Source organism: Engystomops pustulosus, unplaced genomic scaffold (genome assembly GCF_040894005.1).
Source record: "Engystomops pustulosus unplaced genomic scaffold, aEngPut4.maternal MAT_SCAFFOLD_152, whole genome shotgun sequence".
NCBI classification, from domain to species: domain Eukaryota; kingdom Metazoa; phylum Chordata; class Amphibia; order Anura; family Leptodactylidae; genus Engystomops; species Engystomops pustulosus.
Genome location: NW_027285032.1, coordinates 30,885 through 50,738, shown reverse-complemented (window position 1 = coordinate 50,738; position 19,854 = coordinate 30,885). Strand labels below are relative to the sequence as shown.

General features: G+C 55.7%; 1 protein-coding gene across 1 annotated transcript in view; it reads right to left on the bottom strand.

The window, feature by feature from the left end:
* Positions 1-7,342, bottom strand: part of LOC140108570 (uncharacterized) — a 28,357-nt gene extending 21,015 nt beyond the window's left edge. The window contains exons 1-2 of the mRNA XM_072131833.1: positions 7,270-7,342; positions 2,362-2,649 (exon numbers count right to left, since the gene is read on the bottom strand). Coding sequence (XP_071987934.1) covers positions 2,362-2,649; positions 7,270-7,324 — 343 coding nt within the window. The 5' untranslated portion in view covers positions 7,325-7,342. The remainder of the gene's footprint in view (positions 1-2,361; positions 2,650-7,269) is intronic.
* Between the last annotated feature and the right edge of the window lie 12,512 nt (positions 7,343-19,854).

Here is a 19,854-nt window from a genome sequence, read left to right as displayed (position 1 = left end):
GGGTGGTGTGTGCAAGAAATATGGAGGGAGAGGCTGCTGTCTGTAAGATAGGTCCCTGGGTAATGGACGGGGAAGCCTGTGGTGTTAACAGCCGTATCCAGGGATCAGACAGAGGCAACGTTGTGCAAATCAACTTACAGTTCTTTATAGAAAAGCAGGCAAGGGCCGAACACGATAAAACAGCAGATTCTTGGATGCTGGAAGAGTCATGAAGAGCCGGTCCACAGGAAAGGTGCACGCAGCCTGATAGTAAATGCAGACTGGGTTGATTCAGGTGGAACGGAGTTCATGAGGTGGAAGCTGCAGTTCTGGGCTTAAGTCTCCAGACTTGCCCTTGGTGCCAGGCAGTGGGCCTGAGGCACTAGTAGTTCTAATAGGATTAGTCGTGGTGGTAACACTGAAGGTGTGCTGCTCACTCTCCTTGTGATTACACCATGTGCTCTCGCCCAGAAGGGGTTTTATACTCCCCCTGGTCAGGTGGTAGCACCTCTCCAATCACATTCCAGCTGACATAACACCCACATCATTGATGATTACATACACCAGTTAATTGTTACCTTGCCAGGCATTATCTCCAGCTGCAATTACACAATACCCAGGTTCTAGAACCTTCTTAGATGGTTCATGACTCCCCCTAACAGCTCCTCACCTAGAGAGGGCACTATTCGCAATTACCAGCCTGCCTATGCACTGGCAGGGGTGTTGCACAGTCAGAAAGAGGAGCTATGAACTCACCCCTTCCCCTGCAAGGTGATACAGGCTGAAGGAGGAGCTATTGGCCTTTCCCGCCCCAAGCAGGGTGATACACAGACAGAGAAGGAGGAGCTATGAGCCTGCCACACCCCCTTCTGGGTGAAATACACAGAAGGAGGAGCTATGAGCTTGCCATGCCCCCTTCAGAGTGATACACACAGAAGGATGAGCTGTGAGCTTGCCACGCCTCCTTCAGAGTGATATACACAGAAGGAGGAGCTATGAGCCTGCCACACCCCCTTTAGGGTGATATACACAGAAGGAGGAGCTATGAGCCTGTTACACACACACAGAAGGAGGAGCTATGAGCCTGTTACACACACACAGAAGGAGGAGCTATGAGCCTGTTACACCCCTTTCAGGGTGATACACACAGAAGGAGAAACTATTAGCCTGCTAGACTCCTTTCAGGGTGATACGGACAGAAGGAGGAGCTATGAGCCAGCCCCGCCCCCTGCAGGCTGATATAGATATGCAACACCCCTGCCGATGTATAGGCAAGAGAGTGCTTGTGAATGAACCTCTGCCTATAGGACCCCTCAAGTGAGTCTGATCAGCTCATCAGAAGAATGCCATAGGTCTTAGGGCGCGTTCACACGTTGCGCTTTGGTTGCGTTTTCATTGCGTTTTAAAACGCATTACAACAGCTGAGGAGAGGGGATTTGCCTAATGACATTACTGTTAACATTTCCGTTTACAAAACGCATTGTAAACGCGATGTTAACGTGTGCGTTAATATAGCGTTAACAAGGGTAAATAGTAATTTAATTAGCCAAATCACCTCTCGTCAGCTGTTTTATAACGCAATGAAAACGCAACCAAAGCGCAACGTGTGACCGCGCCCTCAGGCACTCAGCAGCGGTAGATTCTGCCTGAACAGGCAAGGGTTAATTCTATTTAATGTTTATTATCCAATGATGTTCCACCTTTGTAAATAGAGTGTGATTGGAGAGTGAGATCATCTGACCAGGGAATAACAAAGCCCCCTGGACAGGAAGGAACAGGTCTCTTAGGCCCAAGCCTTGCTACTGAGCGCAAGCTCCTAGGATCTAGGAGATCATCTATCAGAGCATATACAGAGAGATGGTGAGATACACACAGAACACCCAGGACAAAGCTGCAGCTTCCAGGATTGGACACAGCTACATCCCAGCCTGCACCTACTACCAGGGTGGTGACACAACTCCTGAGGATCCTCTCCATGACCACTCCAGTAATCCGGATCCTTCCCAGTAATCCGGCCATTTGTACAGAATCGTTTGGCCTGTTGCTGCTGTTGTTCGAATAAAGAACTGTAAGTTGATTTGCACAACTTTGCCTCCGTATGATCCCTGGATACAGCTGTTACCACCACGGGCTCCCCATCCATTACCCAGGGACTCATCCTACAGACACCTCAGGGGTTGCCCCAGGGAGAACCGCTATAGCAGCCTCTCCCTCCATATTTCTTGCACACACCACCTGCTGGAGAGCTGCCAGGCTGTAGGACAGCCCTCCGGTCCCCATACCAAGCACCGTGACACAAGCGTGCTTAGGCCGCAACCACCAGCTGCCTCCAGGCCCCGGTGGGGGGTGTTGTAGATAGACTGATGTACGAGTCTCTCTCACCTCGTACATATATGTAGGTTCCGTCTCCCTCCTTCTGGTGGGCTCCACACCTCGCCCTGCAGATGTACACGCCCGTCCCCCGGGTGACTGTGATCTCATGGGTCAGGGTTGTGTTCTCAGCGGGGTGTGACAGCAGGTCCAGTGTCTCCGGAGCTCCGGCACGGTGCAGGGTGGAGGTGACCCATATTGGGGCGTCACTCTGGAGCCGGATCGCACACTCTATCTTCACCTGATTCTCAGTCAGTGCAGGAACCAGGGGCTTCTGGGTAACAGACAGCAAGGTGCAGGCTGCAGGAGAGACGGGCGAGACGGGCGAGAGGGGTCACCACAACTTATCCCCAAATAGCCCCGACCCCACGGGACCGGACACCACATACAGGACCCAGTACAGGACAGTCTCTATCACCTCCTCAGTACAGGACAGTCTCTATCACCTCACCTCCTCAATACAGGACAGTCTCTATCACATCACCTCCTCAGTACAGGACAGTCTCTATCACCTCACCTCCTCAATACAGGACAGTCTCTATCACATCACCTCCTCAGTACAGGACAGTCTCTATCACATCACCTCCTCAGTACAGGACAGTCTCTATCACATCACCTCCTCAGTACAGGACAGTCTCTATCACCTCACCTCCCCAGTACAGGACAGTCTCTATCACCTCACCTCCTCAATACAGGACAGTCTCTATCACATCACCTCCTCAGTACAGGACAGTCTCTATCACCTCACCTCCTCAATACAGGACAGTCTCTATCACCTCACCTCCTCAATACAGGACAGTCTCTATCACATCACCTCCTCAGTACAGGACAGTCTCTATCACCTCACCTCCTCAGTACAGGACAGTCTCTATCACATCACCTCCTCAGTACAGGACAGTCTCTATCACCTCACCTCCTCAATACAGGACAGTCTCTATCACATCACCTCCTCAGTACAGGACAGTCTCTATCACCTCACCTCCCCAGTACAGGACAGTCTCTATCACCTCACCTCCTCAATACAGGACAGTCTCTATCACATCACCTCCTCAGTACAGGACAGTCTCTATCACCTCACCTCCTCAGTACAGGACAGTCTCTATCACATCACCTCCTCAGTACAGGACAGTCTCTATCACCTCACCTCCTCAATACAGGACAGTCTCTATCACATCACCTCCTCAGTACAGGACAGTCTCTATCACCTCACCTCCTCAATACAGGACAGTCTCTATCACATCACCTCCTCAGTACAGGACAGTCTCTATCACATCACCTCCTCAGTACAGGACAGTCTCTATCACCTCACCTCCCCAGTACAGGACAGTCTCTATCACCTCACCTCCTCAGTACAGGACAGTCTCTATCACATCACCTCCTCAGTACAGGACAGCCTCTATCACATCACATACACAAAATAGCGTAGGGACCCACCATAAAGAGGTCACCGTGAAGGGGTTAGTGGCTTATACAATTTGATCAAAATGTAACTAAGAACCTCGAGTTCGTTATATAATGTAGCCTAGCGGCAGGAGATCATTGTGTGATGTGTGGATGTGCGGCCCAGTTCTTTTTCTCTTCCCATGTTGGTCTATCACATCACCTGCTCAGTACAGGACAGTCTCTATCATCTCCTCAGTACAGGACAGTCTCTATCATCTCCTCAGTACAGGACAGTCTCTATCATCTCCTCAGTACAGGACAGTCTCTATCATCTCCCCTCCTCAGTACAGGACAGTCTCTATCACCTCCTCAGTACAGGACAGTCTCTATCATCTCCCCTCCTCAGTACAGGACAGTCTCTATCACCTCCTCAGTACAGGACAGTCTCTATCACCTCCTCAGTACAGGACAGTCTCTATCACCTCCTCAGTACAGGACAGTCTCTATCACCTCACCTCCTCAGTACAGGACAGTCTCTATCATCTCACCTCCTCAGTACAGGACAGTCTCTATCATCTCACCTCCTCAGTACAGGACAGTCTCTATCACCTCCTCAGTACAGGACAGTCTCTATCATCTCCCCTCCTCAGTACAGGACAGTCTCTATCACCTCCTCAGTACAGGACAGTCTCTATCACCTCACCTCCTCAGTACAGGACAGTCTCTATCACCTCACCTCCTCAGTACAGGACAGTCTCTATCATCTCCCCTCCTCAGTACAGGACAGTCTCTATCACCTTCTCAGTACAGGACAGTCTCTATCACCTCACCTCCTCAGTACAGGACAGTCTCTATCACCTCACCTCCTCAGTACAGGACAGTCTCTATCACCTCACCTCCTCAGTACAGGACAGTCTCTATCACCTCCTCAGTACAGGACAGTCTCTATCACCTCCTCAGTACAGGACAGTCTCTATCACCTCACCTCCTCAGTACAGGACAGTCTCTATCACCTCACCTCCTCAGTACAGGACAGCCTCTATCACCTCCTCAGTACAGGACAGTCTCTATCACCTCCTCAGTACAGGACAGCCTCTATCACATCACCTCCCCAGTACAGGACAGTCTCTATCACCTCACCTCCTCAGTACAGGACAGTCTCTATCACCTCCTCAGTACAGGACAGCCTCTATCACATCACCTCCCCAGTACAGGACAGTCTCTATCACCTCACCTCCTCAGTACAGGACAGTCTCTATCACATCACCTCCTCAGTACAGGACAGTCTCTATCACCTCACCTCCTCAGTACAGGACAGTCTCTATCACATCACCTCCTCAGTACAGGACAGTCTCTATCACCTCACCTCCCCAGTACAGGACAGTCTCTATCACCTCACCTCCTCAATACAGGACAGTCTCTATCACATCACCTCCTCAGTACAGGACAGTCTCTATCACCTCACCTCCTCAGTACAGGACAGTCTCTATCACATCACCTCCTCAGTACAGGACAGTCTCTATCACCTCACCTCCTCAATACAGGACAGTCTCTATCACATCACCTCCTCAGTACAGGACAGTCTCTATCACCTCACCTCCTCAATACAGGACAGTCTCTATCACATCACCTCCTCAGTACAGGACAGTCTCTATCACATCACCTCCTCAGTACAGGACAGTCTCTATCACCTCACCTCCCCAGTACAGGACAGTCTCTATCACCTCACCTCCTCAGTACAGGACAGTCTCTATCACATCACCTCCTCAGTACAGGACAGCCTCTATCACATCACATACACAAAATAGCGTAGGGACCCACCATAAAGAGGTCACCGTGAAGGGGTTAGTGGCTTATACAATTTGATCAAAATGTAACTAAGAACCTCGAGTTCGTTATATAATGTAGCCTAGCGGCAGGAGATCATTGTGTGATGTGTGGATGTGCGGCCCAGTTCTTTTTCTCTTCCCATGTTGGTCTATCACATCACCTGCTCAGTACAGGACAGTCTCTATCATCTCCTCAGTACAGGACAGTCTCTATCATCTCCTCAGTACAGGACAGTCTCTATCATCTCCTCAGTACAGGACAGTCTCTATCATCTTCCCTCCTCAGTACAGGACAGTCTCTATCACCTCCTCAGTACAGGACAGTCTCTATCATCTCCCCTCCTCAGTACAGGACAGTCTCTATCACCTCCTCAGTACAGGACAGTCTCTATCACCTCCTCAGTACAGGACAGTCTCTATCACCTCACCTCCTCAGTACAGGACAGTCTCTATCATCTCACCTCCTCAGTACAGGACAGTCTCTATCATCTCACCTCCTCAGTACAGGACAGTCTCTATCACCTCCTCAGTACAGGACAGTCTCTATCATCTCCCCTCCTCAGTACAGGACAGTCTCTATCACCTCCTCAGTACAGGACAGTCTCTATCACCTCACCTCCTCAGTACAGGACAGTCTCTATCATCTCCCCTCCTCAGTACAGGACAGTCTCTATCACCTTCTCAGTACAGGACAGTCTCTATCACCTCACCTCCTCAGTACAGGACAGTCTCTATCACCTCACCTCCTCAGTACAGGACAGTCTCTATCACCTCACCTCCTCAGTACAGGACAGTCTCTATCACCTCCTCAGTACAGGACAGTCTCTATCACCTCCTCAGTACAGGACAGTCTCTATCACCTCACCTCCTCAGTACAGGACAGTCTCTATCACCTCACCTCCTCAGTACAGGACAGCCTCTATCACCTCCTCAGTACAGGACAGTCTCTATCACCTCCTCAGTACAGGACAGCCTCTATCACATCACCTCCCCAGTACAGGACAGTCTCTATCACCTCACCTCCTCAGTACAGGACAGTCTCTATCACCTCCTCAGTACAGGACAGCCTCTATCACATCACCTCCCCAGTACAGGACAGTCTCTATCACCTCACCTCCTCAGTACAGGACAGTCTCTATCACATCACCTCCTCAGTACAGGACAGTCTCTATCACCTCCTCAGTACAGGACAGTCTCTATCACCTCCTCAGTACAGGACAGTCTCTATCACCTCACCTCCTCAATACAGGACAGTCTCTATCACATCACCTGCTCAGTACAGGACAGTCTCTATCATTTCCTCAGTACAGGACAGTCTCTATCATCTCCTCAGTACAGGACAGTCTCTATCACATCACCTCCTCAGTACAGGACAATCTCTATCACATCACCTCCTCAGTACAGGACAGTCTCTATCACATCACCTCCTCAGTACAGGACAATCTCTATCACATCACCTCCTCAGTACAGGACAGTCTCTATCATCTCCTCACTACAGGACAGTCTCTATCATCTCCTCAGTACAGGACAGTCTCTATCACCTCCTCAGTACAGGACAGCCTCTATCATCTCCCCAGTACAGGACAGTCTCTATCGTCTGATTTGTAGTGCTATTATCGGGGCGTCTTATATACAGGGCATCTAGGCACCATCTTGGGCCTTGTATATGGATCTCTTAGCGTCTTCTCTGATGCTGAGGATACGTTACCGTGTGTCAGACAGGGCGCCAGGACGAGGATGAGTGTGAGAGCCGCGTTCTCCATTGTTCTCTCATCACTTCTCCTTTCTCATCAGGAAATGTCACAATTGTGTTTCTTAGACGTCTTCCTGGCCTCTCACTGATGGTGTCCACTCCGGGGGGAAGGGCAGGTACAGGGAGAACCCCAAATAACACAGCAGGGATGTCTAGTGACCCCACATGAGGCACAGGCTGACCCTGTGTAGCCACTGGCCATTCATGAATCCCCCCACTGAGGGGACATCTGCAGACGTTACCCCTGAGGCCCATGGCTACTGGTCACTGCTATCTCCAGAGACCTCCGGCCTCCAGCGGCCCAGAAGATGGTCCTGCTCCTTCCCCTTGTACCCCACATTCCCTCTGTGTAATATGGAATTGATGCAGTACTGGCACACTACCACAAGATGGCAGAAGAGAGTCAGGGCTGACCAGGAGGTGGTTCTTCAGTATACCACAAAGCAACAGACAGAACTACCTACCTGAAACATGAGAGCGCCCGGTAGTAGACGCAGCCCGGTAGTAGACGCAGCCCGGTAGTAGACGCAGCTCGGTAGTAGACGCGGCCCGGTGGTAGACGCGGCCCGGTGGTAGGCGCGGCCCGGTAGTAGGCGCGGCCCGGTGGTAGACGCGGCCCGGTGGTAGACGCGGCCCGGTGGTAGACGCGGCCCGGTGGTAGACGCGGCCCGGTGGTAGACGCGGCCCGGTGGTAGACGCGGCCCGGTGGTAGACGCGGCCCGGTGGTAGACGCGGCCCGGTAGTAGACGCGGCCCGGTAGTAGACGCGGCCCGGTAGTAGACGCGGCCCGGTAGTAGACGCAGCTCGGTAGTAGACGCCGGCCGGTAGTAGACGCGGCCCGGTACTAGATGGAGTCTGGTAGTAGACGCGGCCCGGTAGTAGACGTGGCCCGGTAGTAGACGCGGCCCGGTGGTAGACGCGGCCCGGTAGTAGATGGAGTCTGGTAGTAGACGCGGCCCGGTAGTAGACGCGGCCCGGTAGTAGACGCAGCTCGATAGTAGATGCAGCCCGGTGGTAGACGCGGCCCGGTGGTAGACGCGGCCCGGTGGTAGACGCGGCCCGGTGGTAGACGCGGCCCGGTGGTAGACGCGGCCCGGTAGTAGACGCGGCCCGGTAGTAGATGGAGTCTGGTAGTAGATGCGGCCCGGTAGTAGATGGAGTCTGGTAGTAGATGGAGTCTGGTAGTAGATGCGGCCCGGTAGTAGATGGAGTCTGGTAGTAGATGGAGTCTGGTAGTAGATGGAGTCTGGTAGTAGATGGAGTCTGGTAGTAGATGGAGTCTGGTAGTAGATGGAGTCTGGTAGTAGATGCAGCCCGGTAGTAGATGGAGTCTGGTAGTAGATGGAGTCTGGTAGTAGATGCAGCCCGGTAGTAGATGGAGTCTGGTAGTAGATGCAGCCCGGTAGTAGATGCAGCCCGGTAGTAGATGGAGTCTGGTAGTAGATGCAGCCCGGTAGTAGATGGAGTCTGGTAGTAGATGGAGTCTGGTAGTAGATGCAGCCCGGTAGTAGATGGAGTCTGGTAGTAGATGGAGTCTGGTAGTAGATGGAGTCTGGTAGTAGATGGAGTCTGGTAGTAGATGGAGTCTGGTAGTAGATGGAGTCTGGTAGTAGATGGAGTCTGGTAGTAGATGGAGTCTGGTAGTAGATGGAGTCTGGTAGTAGATGGAGTCTGGTAGTAGATGGAGTCTGGTAGTAGATGGAGTCTGGTAGTAGATGGAGTCTGGTAGTAGATGCAGCCCGGTAGTAGATGCAGCCCGGTAGTAGATGGAGTCTGGTAGTAGATGGAGTCTGGTAGTAGATGGAGTCTGGTAGTAGATGGAGTCTGGTAGTAGATGGAGTCTGGTAGTAGATGGAGTCTGGTAGTAGATGGAGTCTGGTAGTAGATGGAGTCTGGTAGTAGATGCAGCCCGGTAGTAGATGGAATCTGGTAGTAGATGGAGTCTGGTAGTAGATGCGGCCCGGTAGTAGATGGAGTCTGGTAGTAGACGCGGCCCGGTAGTAGATGGAGTCTGGTAGTAGATGCAGCCCGGTAGTAGATGGAGTCTGGTAGTAGATGGAGTCTGGTAGTAGATGCAGCCCGGTAGTAGATGGAGTCTGGTAGTAGATGGAGTCTGGTAGTAGATGCGGCCCGGTAGTAGATGCAGTCTGGTAGTAGATGCAGTCTGGTAGTAGATGGAGTCTGGTAGTAGATGGAGTCTGGTAGTAGATGGAGTCTGGTAGTAGATGGAGTCTGGTAGTAGATGCGGCCCGGTAGTAGATGGAGTCTGGTAGTAGACACGGCCCGGTAGTAGATGCGGCCCGGTGGTAGATGCGGCCCGGTGGTAGATGCGGCCCGGTGGTAGACGCGGCCCGGTGGTAGACGCGGCCCGGTGGTAGACCCCGCCCGGTGGTAGACGCGGCCCGGTGGTAGACGCAGCCCGGTAGTAGATGGAGTCTGGTAGTAGATGCGGCCCGGTAGTAGATGGAGTCTGGTAGTAGACACGGCCCGATAGTAGATGCGGCCCGGTAGTAGACGCGGCCCGGTAGTAGATGCGGACCGGTAGTAGATGGAGTCTGGTAGTAGATGCGGCCCGGTAGTAGATGGAGTCTGGTAGTAGATGCAGCCCGGTAGTAGATGCAGCCCGGTAGTAGATGCAGCCCGGTAGTAGATGGAGTCTGCTAGTAGATGGAGTCTGCTAGTAGATGGAGTCTGCTAGTAGATGGAGTCTGGTAGTAGATGCGGCCCGGTAGTAGATGGAGTCTGGTAGTAGACGCGGCCCGGTAGTAGACGCGGCCTGGTAGTAGACGCGGCCCGGTAGTAGACGCGGCCCGGTAGTAGACGCGGCCCGGTAGTAGACGCGGCCCGGTAGTAGATGGAAGTCTGGTAGTAGACGCGGCCCGGTGGTAGACGCGGCCCGGTGGTAGACGCGGCCCGGTGGTAGACGCGGCCCGGTGGTAGACGCGGCCCGGTGGTAGACGCGGCCCGGTGGTAGACGCGGCCCGGTAGTAGATGGAGTCTGGTAGTAGATACGGCCCGGTAGTAGATGGAGTCTGGTAGTAGATGCGGCCCGGTAGTAGACGCGGCCCGGTAGTAGATGCGGACCGGTAGTAGATGGAGTCTGGTAGTAGATGGAGTCTGGTAGTAGACACGGCCCGGTAGTAGGTGCAGCCCGGTAGTAGATGCGGCCCGGTGGTAGATGCGGCCCGGTGGTAGATGCGGCCCGGTAGTAGATGCGGCCCGGTAGTAGGTGCAGCCCGGTAGTAGACGCTGGGATGGAGCTGTGTCCAAACTGTGGTAGCTGCAGCTCTGGATTGGAGTCTCCGGACTCTGGGTTCTGTGTCAGTACTGAAGGTGGACTGAACACTGTCTCTCCGATAATTTGCGCTGGCCTGATATAAATTCCTTCCCCTCCCTGTGACCCTTGCCGGATCTTCAAGCCATCCCCTGAAGAGAAAGCTCCTCTGTGTATCCTGCGTTCCTGTGTAGCCTGTTGTCCCGTGTGCCAGTCTGTTCCTGTGTTCCTGATCCGTGTGCCAGTCCGTTCCTGATCCATGTGCCAGCTCCTGTGATTCTTGACATGAGTCCTAGTGTGCATGCTTGTGCTGTTATCCCGCTATCACCCCGGACACAGACTGTCTCCTGTATTACTACCTCGGCTGCCACTGCGGGCCTAGTCGCACCTGTGGAACGACCTGGTGGTACCCTGCCGCAGCAAGACCATCCCGCTTTGTGGCGGGCTCTGCCTAATACAATATCAGGTCCTTGCTATACGGGTACCAGGCTGCCGGGCACACGCTCTTGGCCAGCAGTAGTACAGGAGGCACTCAGTTACCTTTGCTGTGTGAACACGGTCCAGCCTTCAGCTCTCCAGGTAGTGCCTCTCCTACTGCTTCTGGCCTGCAGACTAAATCAGGCTCTAACGAGGCCTGTGACCCGCACCCGTGACCCGCACCTGTGACCCTGCCCCTGTGACCCGCACCTGTGACCCTGCCCCTGTGACCCTGCCCCTGTGACCCGCACCTGTGACACTGCCCCTGTGACCCGCCCCTGTGACCCTGCCCCTGTGACCCGCACTTGTGACCCTGCCCCTGTGACCCTGCCCCTGTGACCTGCCCCTGTGACCTGCCCCTGTGACCCTGCCCCTGTGACCCTGCCCCTGTGACCCGCAACTGTGACCCTGCCCCTGTGACCTGCCCCTGTGACCCTGCCCCTGTGACCCTGCCCCTGTGACCCTGCCCCTGTGACCCGCAACTGTGACCCTGCCCCTGTGACCCGCACCTGTGGGCTATACAGAAACCCAGGACCGAAGCCCGGGTGGAGTAGGAGTCCCACTACCAGCCTACCCCTACTCCATAATAAGCCGCCCAGTACAAACATTACCAATGTGTCCATGTTAGCTAGGCCAACATGGACCAAACAGACTACTCCTGCTTACCACATGTCTGTATTAACCCTTGGGTTACTGCAGACAAATCCAGGGCTTTTACCACCTGCAGTTTATCTGCCTGCCTGTGCGGTTCTCCCACACAACACCTCACACTTTCTCACAGTGAATACACTGTCCAGTTCTGCACCGTAGCATCTGAACTCTGTGACTGCGACTTTTAAGAAAGACTATTCTCACAAGTTAAAGATACTTTGGCTGCCCGTGATCTGCTGGCTACTCTGAGTGGTCTCATCACCTTGGCCACCTGGATAGACGTGCGGTTCTTGGAATGAGCTGAAGAGTTACGGCACGAGCGGCCTCTAGTCCGGCTTCCACGTCTACCTCGATTGGCTCCGGTCTTCCAGAAGCCTTTCCTGCCTCTGGTCGTACAGTCAGCAGATGAACATTATGCAGGTTGACAGAACCCGACTTATGCCTTGGGAACGTTCCAGACGTTTCCAAGAAAATCTCTGCTTGTACTCTGCCAGTCCCAAACGGACTTTCCCAGTCCGTCCCCAACGTCTGGGAAACACCAGCACCTAGGGCTTCTGGGAGAAGCGTCCTTAGATGTGAATTCAGCTTCTCCACGCCTGACTGTTCCCGTGCTCCTCTGTGTCAGCACCGGCCCTTCTGAGCAAGTTTCCGCATTCCTGGATGCTGGTTGCGCCGGGAACTTTGTAGATGCCGCTCTGGTCTCCGGGCATCACATTCCGGTGGTTCCCCTCAAGTCACCCCTGGTAATTTCCTCTGTAAGTGGACAGCTTCTTTGCGATCCAGTCCGGAACCGCACGTAACCCATCCGCCTTCAAGTTGGACTCCTACATCAAGAAAGACTGGTCTTCTATGTCCTGCCTCACTCCACATCAGATCTTCTGCTGGGTCTTCCTTGGCTTTAACTCCATGCTCCGGTCCTCAATTGGAAGACTGGTGAGATCCTGCGTTTAGGCCGTGAATGCCAATCTTGATGCATGGTGGCACCAATTCCCGGTCCTGACCTCTTCTGTGTCTTCCAAGTCTCCGGAGGGTCTGCCAGCTTGTTACTGGGACTTTGTGAATGTCTTCTCTAAAAAACAAGCAGAGACTTTGCCCTGTGGATCTCCTTTCAGGTGCCACTCCCAGAGGTCGTGTCTATCCACTTTCTGTTCCTGAGACGGCTGCCATGTCCAAATACATCAAGGAGAACCTGCCGAAGGGTTTTTATACGCAAGTCCTCCTCTCCGGCTGGCATAGGTTTCTTCTTTGTCACCAAGAAGGAGGCTCCTTATGTCCCTGTATAGAATATCGTGGGCTGAATAATATCACGGTTAAAAACCGCTACCCCCTGCAGTTGATTAAGGAACTTTTTGATCGCCATGCGGTTCCAGGGTGTTCTCCAAGCTGGGTCTCTGTGGGGCTTACAATCTCTTCCCGATCCGCAAAGGTGACGAGTGGAAGACGGCGTTTAATACCCATGACGGGCATTTTGAATATTTAGTAATGTCCTTTGGACTGTGTAACGCCTCTGCAGTCTTTCAGGAATTGGTTATTGACATTTTCCGGGACCTTCTCTATACGTGTGTCGCGGTCTACCTAGATGACATCTTGGTGTACTCCAGACCTTGAATCCCACCAGACACACGTACGTCAAGTTCTTGGTCGACTTTGCCAATCATCTGTACGCCAAACTGGAGAAATTCACCAGCACAGCCTTCCATTCCTTGGTTATATAATTTCCGACAGCCATACAGAGATTCATGGGTTTTACGAACTATTACCGGCAGTTTATTCCGCATTTTTCAACTCTGATGTCTCCCATTGTGGCACTCACGAAAAAGGGTGCCAATCCATGTGCCTGGTCTCTTACAGCTGAAGAGGCCTTCTCCAAGTTGAAGTCTGCTTTTGCCTCTGCTTCAGTACTCACCAGGCCTTTCATCTTGAGGCCCCATCAGCCCCTCCCCCTGCTGCCCGATTAGCCTCTCCCTCTGCTGCCCCATCAGCCTCTCCCCCTGCTGCCCCATCAGTCTCTCCCCCTGCTGCCCCATCAGTCTCTCCCCCTGCTGCCCCATCAGTCTCTCCCCCTGCTGCCCCATCAGTCTCTCCTCCTGCTGCCCCATTAGTCTCTCCCCCTTGCTGCCCCATCAGCCTCTCCTCCTGCTGCCCCATCAGCCTCTCCCCCTGCTGCACCATCAGTCTCTCCTCCTGCTGCCCCATCAGTCTCTCCCCCTGCTGCCCCATCAGTCTCTCCCCCCTGCTGCCCCATCAGCCTCTCCTCCTGCTGCCCCATCAGTCTCTCCCCCTGCTGCCCCATCAGTCTCTCCTTCTGCTGCCCCATCAGTCTCTCCCTCTGCTGCCCCATCAGCCTCTCCCCCTGCTGCCCCATCAGTCTCTCCCCTTGCTGCCCCATCAGCCTCTCCCCCTGCTGCCCCATCAGTCTCTCCTCCTGCTGCCCCATCAGTCTCTCCCCCTGCTGCCCCATCAGTCTCTCCCTCTGCTGCCCCATCAGTCTCTCCTTCTGCTGCTCCATCAGTCTCTCCCTCTGTTGCCCCATCAGTCTCTCCCCTTGCTGCCCCATCAGCCTCTCCCCCTGCTGCCCCATCAGTCTCTCGCCCTGCTGCTGCCCCATCAGCCTCTCCCCCTGCTGCCCCATCAGCCTCTCCCCCTGCTGCCCCATCAGCCTCTCCCCTGCTGCTGCCTCATCAGTCTCTCCCTCTGCTGCCCCATCAGTCTCTCCTTCTGCTGCTCCATCAGCCTCTCCCCCTGCTGCCCCATCAGTCTCTCCCTCTGCTGCCCCATCAGTCTCTCCCTCTGCTGCCCCATCAGTCTCTTCCCTTGCTGCCCCATCAGTCTCTCCCCTTGCTGCCCCATCAGTCTCTCCTCCTGCTGCCCCATCAGTCTATCCCCCTGCTGCCCCATCAGTCTCTCCCTCTGCTGCCCCATCAGTCTCTCCTTCTGCTACTCCATCAGCCTCTCCCCCTGCTGCCCCATCAGTCTCTCCCTCTGCTGCCCCATCAGTCTCTCCCCTTGCTGCCCCATCAGCCTCTCCTCCTGCTGCCCCATCAGCCTCTCCCCCTGCTGCCCCATCAGCCTCTCCCCCTGCTGCCCCATCAGCCTCTCCCCCTGCTGCCCCATCAGTCTCTCCCCCTGCTGCCCCAACAGTCTCTTCCCCTGCTCCCCCATCAGTCTCTCCCCCTGCTGCTGCCTCATCAGTCTCTCCCTCTTTTGCCCCATCAGTCTCTCCCCCTGCTGCCCCCTCCGCCTCTCCCGCTGATGCCCCATTAGTCTCTCCCCTGCTGCCCCATCAGTCTCTCCCTCTGCTGCCCCATCAGTCTATGCCCCTGCTGCCCGATCAGCCTCTCCCCCTGCTGCCCCATCAGTCTCTCCCTCTGCTGCCCCATCAGTCTCTCCTCCTGCTGCCCCATCAGTCTATCCCCCTGCTGCCCCATCAGTCTCTCCCTCTGCTGCCCCATCAGTCTCTCCTTCTGCTACTCCATCAGCCTCTCCCCCTGCTGCCCCATCAGTCTCTCCCTCGGCTGCCCCATCAGTCTCTCCCCTTGCTGCCCCATCAGCCTCTCCCCCTGCTGCCCCATCAGCCTCTCCCCCTGCTGCCCCATCAGCCTCTCCCCCTGCTGCCCCATCAGCCTCTCCCCCTGCTGCCCCATCAGTCTCTCCCCCTGCTGCCCCAACAGTCTCTCCCCCTGCTCCCCCATCAGTCTCTCCCCCTGCTGCTGCCTCATCAGTCTCTCCCTCTTTTGCCCCCTCAGCCTCTCCCGCTGATGCCCCATCAGTCTCTCCCCTGCTGCCCCATCAGTCTCTCCCTCTGCTGCCCCATCAGTCTATGGCCCTGCTGCCCGATCAGCCTCTCCCCCTGCTGCCCCATCAGTCTCTCCCCCTGCTGCCCCATCAGCCTCTCCCCCTGCTGCCCCATCAGTCTCTCCCTCTGCTGCCCCATCAGTCTATGCCCCTGCTGCCCGATCAGCCTCTCCCCCTGCTGCCCCATCAGTCTCTCCCCCTGCTGCCCCATCAGCCTCTCCCCCTGCTGCCCAATCAGCCTCTCCCCCTGCTGCCCAATCAGCCTCTCCCCCTGCTGCCCCATGGACCACTTCCTACTTCATTGCCCCTATAACACAGAGGTGTACAACCGGGTGGGCGCTTCCATCCATTGGCCCGGGTTGGCCGGTCTCTCCTATGCGGAGTGGGCCTATGGAGCATTCAGAGGCCTGGGTGGCCGGGACCGCTGCACGTTATTCCTAGTTAGTCTAGTGGTTAGGTACCACACGTGGAACGCACGGTGCTTAGTGTCGACGCAGCGTAAAATCCTCCCGGTGGATGAGGTGGTTAGGAACATTCTGGGTGACCTGGTGAAGGTGCGCTCTCTGGAGTATGAGAGGCTGGGCACGGGGAGGACCTCTCTTCTTAGTGTCGCTTAGTCTGTCCTCTCCCCTCCTGGTGAAGGTGCGCTCTCTGGAGTATGAGAGGCTGGGCACGGGGAGGGCCTCTCTCCTTAGTGTCCCTTATTCTGTCCTCTCCCCTCCTGGTGAAGGTGCGCTCTCTGGAGTATGAGAGGCTGGGCACGGGGAGGACCTCTCTCCTTAGTGTCCCTTAGTCTGTCCTCTCCCTCCTGGCGAAGGTGCGCTCTCTGGAGTATGAGAGGCTGGGCACGGGGAGGGCCTTTCTCCTTAGTGTCCCTTAGTCTGTCCTCTCTCCTCCTGGTGAAGGTGCGCTCTCTGGAGTATGAGAGGCTGGGCACGGGGAGGGCCTTTCTCCTTAGTGTCTCTTAGTCTGTCCTTTCTCCTCCTGGTGAAGGTGCGCTCTCTGGAGTATGAGAGTCTGGGCATGGGGAGGGCCTCTCTCCTTAGTGCCCCTTAGTCTGTCCTCTCCCTCTTGGTGAAGGTGCGCTCTCTGGAGTATGAGAGGCTGGGCACGGGGAGGACCTCTCTCCTTAGTGCCCCTTAGTCTGTCCTCTCCCCCCTCCTGGTGAAGGTGCGCTCTCTGGAGTATGAGAGGCTGGGCACGGGGAGGGCCTCTCTCCTTAGTGTCCCTTAGTCTGTCCTCTTCCTCCTGGTGAAGGTGCGCTCTCTGGAGTATGAGGGGCTGGGCACGGGGAGGACATCTCTCCTTAGTGCCCCTTAGTCTGTCCTCTCCCCCCTGGTGAATGTGCGCTCTCTGGAGTATGAGAGGCTGGGCACGGGGAGGACCTCTCTCCTTAGTGTCCCTTAGTCTGTCCTCTCTCCTCCTGGTGAAGGTGCGCTCTCTGGAGTATGAGAGGCTGGGCACGGGGAGGACCTCTCTCCTTAGTGTCCCTTAGTCTGTCCTCTCCCCTCCTGGTGAAGGTGCGCTCTCTGGAGTATGAGAGGCTGGGCACGGGGAGGACCTCTCTCCTTAGTGTCCCTTAGTCTGTCCTCTCCGCTCCTGGTGAAGGTGTGCTCTCTGGAGTATGAGGGGCTGGGCACGGGGAGGACCTCTCTCCTTAGTGCCCCTTAGTCTGTCCTCTCCCTCCTGGTGAAGGTGCGCTCTCTGGAGTATGAGAGGCTGGGCACGGGGAGGACCTCTCTCCTTAGTGTCCCTTAGTCTGTCCTCCCCCGCCCCTGGCGAAGGTGCGCTCTCTGGAGTATGAGAGGCTGGGCACGGGGAGGACCTCTCTCCTTAGTGTCCCTTAGTCTGTCCTCTCCCTCCTGGTGAAGGTGCGCTCTCTGTAGTATGAAAGGCTCGGCACGGGGAGGACCTCTCTCCTTAGTATCCCTTAGTCTGTCCTCTCCCCCCTGGTGAAGGTGCGCTCTCTGGAGTATGAGAGGCTGGGCACGGGGAGGGCCTCTCTCCTTAGTGCCCCTTAGTCTGTCCTCTCCCTCCTGGTGAAGGTGCGCTCTCTGGAGTATGAGAGGCTGGGCACGGGGAGGACCTCTCTCCTTAGTGCTCCTTAGTCTGTCCTCCCCCCTCCTGGTGAAGGTGCGCTCTCTGGAGTATGAGAGGCTGGGCACGGGGAGGACCTCTCTCCTTAGGGTCCCTTAGTCTGTCCTCTCCCCCCTGGTGAAGGTGCGCTCTCTGGAGTTTGAGAGGCTGGGCACGGGGAGGACCTCTCTCCTTAGTGTCCCTTAGTCTTTCCTCTCCCTCCTGGTGATGGTGCGCTTTCTGGAGTATGAGAGGCTGGGCATGGGGAGGGCCTCTCTCCTTAGTGTCCCTTAGTCTGTCCTCAACCCCTGGTGAAGGTGCGCTCTCTGGAGTATGAGAGGCTGGGCACGGGGAGGGCCTCTCTCCCTAGTGCCCCTTAGTCTGTCCTCTCCCCTCCTGGTGAAGGTGCGCTCTCTGGAGTATGAGAGGCTGGGCACGGGGAGGGCCTCTCTCCTTAGTGTCGCTTAGTCTGTCGTCTCCCCTCCTGGTGAAGGTGCGCTCTCTGGAGTATGAGAGGCTGGGCACGGGGAGGACCTCTCTCCTTAGTGTCCCTTAGTCTGTCCTCTCCCTCCTGGTGAAGGTGCGCTCTCTGGAGTATGAGAGGCTTGGCACGGGGAGGACCTCTCTCTTTAGTGCCCCTTAGTCTGTCCTCTCCCCTCCTGGTGAAGGTGCGCTCTCTGGAGTATGAGAGGCTGGGCACGGGGAGGGGGTTCTCCTTAGTGCCCCTTAGTCTGTCCTCTCCTCTCCTGGTGAAGGTGCTTCTCTCTGGAGTATGAGGGGCTGGGCACGGGGAGGACCTCTCTCCTTAGTGCCCCTTAGTCTGTCCTCTCCCCTCCTGGTGAAGGTGCGCTCTCTGGAGTATGAGAGGCTGGGCATGGGGAGGGCCTCTCTCCTTAGTGTCTCTTAGTCTGTCCTCTCCCTCCTGGTGAAGGTGCGTTCTCTGGAGTATGAGAGGCTGGGCACGGGGAGGACCTCTCTCCTTAGTGTCCCTTAGTCTGTCCTCTCCCCCCTGGTGAATGTGCACTCTCTGGAGTATAAGAGGCTGGGCACGGGGAGGGCCTCTCTCCTTAGTGTCCCTTAGTCTGTACTCTCCCCTCCTGGTGAAGGTGCGCTCTCTGGAGTATGAGAGGCTGGGCACGGGGAGGACCTCTCTCCTTAGTGTCCCTTAGTCTGTACTCTCCCCTCCTGGTGAAGGTGCGCTCTCTGGAGTATGAGAGGCTGGGCACGGGGAGGGCCTCTCTCCTTAGTGTCCCTTAGTCTGTCCTCTCCCCTCCTGGTGAAGGTGCACTCTCTGGAGTATGAGAGGCTGGGCACGGGGAGGACCTCTCTCCTTAGTGTCCCTTAGTCTGTACTCTCCCCTCCTGGTGAAGGTGCGCTCTCTGGAGTATGAGAGGCTGGGCACGGGGAGGGCCTCTCTCCTTAGTGTCCCTTAGTCTGTCCTCTCCCCTCCTGGTGAAGGTGCACTCTCTGGAGTATGAGAGGCTGGGCACGGGGAGGACCTCTCTCCTTAGTGTCCCTTAGTCTGTCCTCTTCCTCCTGGTGAAGGTGCGCTCTCTGGAGTATGAGAGGCTGGGCACGGGGAGGGGGTTCTCCTTAGTGCCCCTTAGTCTGTCCTCTCCTCTCCTGGTGAAGGTGCTTCTCTCTGGAGTATGAGGGGCTGGGCACGGGGAGGACCTCTCTCCTTAGTGCCCCTTAGTCTGTCCTCTCCCCTCCTGGTGAAGGTGCGCTCTCTGGAGTATGAGAGGCTGGGCATGGGGAGGGCCTCTCTCCTTAGTGTCCCTTAGTCTGTCCTCTCCCCTCCTGGTGAAGGTGCACTCTCTGGAGTATGAGAGGCTGGGCACGGGGAGGGGGTTCTCCTTAGTGCCCTTTAGTCTGTCCTCTCCTCTCCTGGTGAAGGTGCTTCTCTCTGGAGTATGAGGGGCTGGGCACGGGGAGGACCTCTCTCCTTAGTGCCCCTTAGTCTGCCCTCTCCCCTCCTGGTGAAGGTGCGCTCTCTGGAGTATGAGAGGCTGGGCATGGGGAGGGCCTCTCTCCTTAGTGTCCCTCAGTCTGTCCTCTCCCCTCCTGGTGAAGGTGCACTCTCTGGAGTATGAGAGGCTGGGCACGGGGAGGACCTCTCTCCTTAGTGCCCCTTAGTCTGTCCTCTTCCTCCTGGTGAAGGTGCGCTCTCTGGAGTATGAGAGGCTGGGCACGGGGAGGACCTCTCTCCTTTGGAGGGGCTTCTCCTTTAGTGTCCCTTAGTCTGTCCTCTTCCTCCTGGTGAAGGT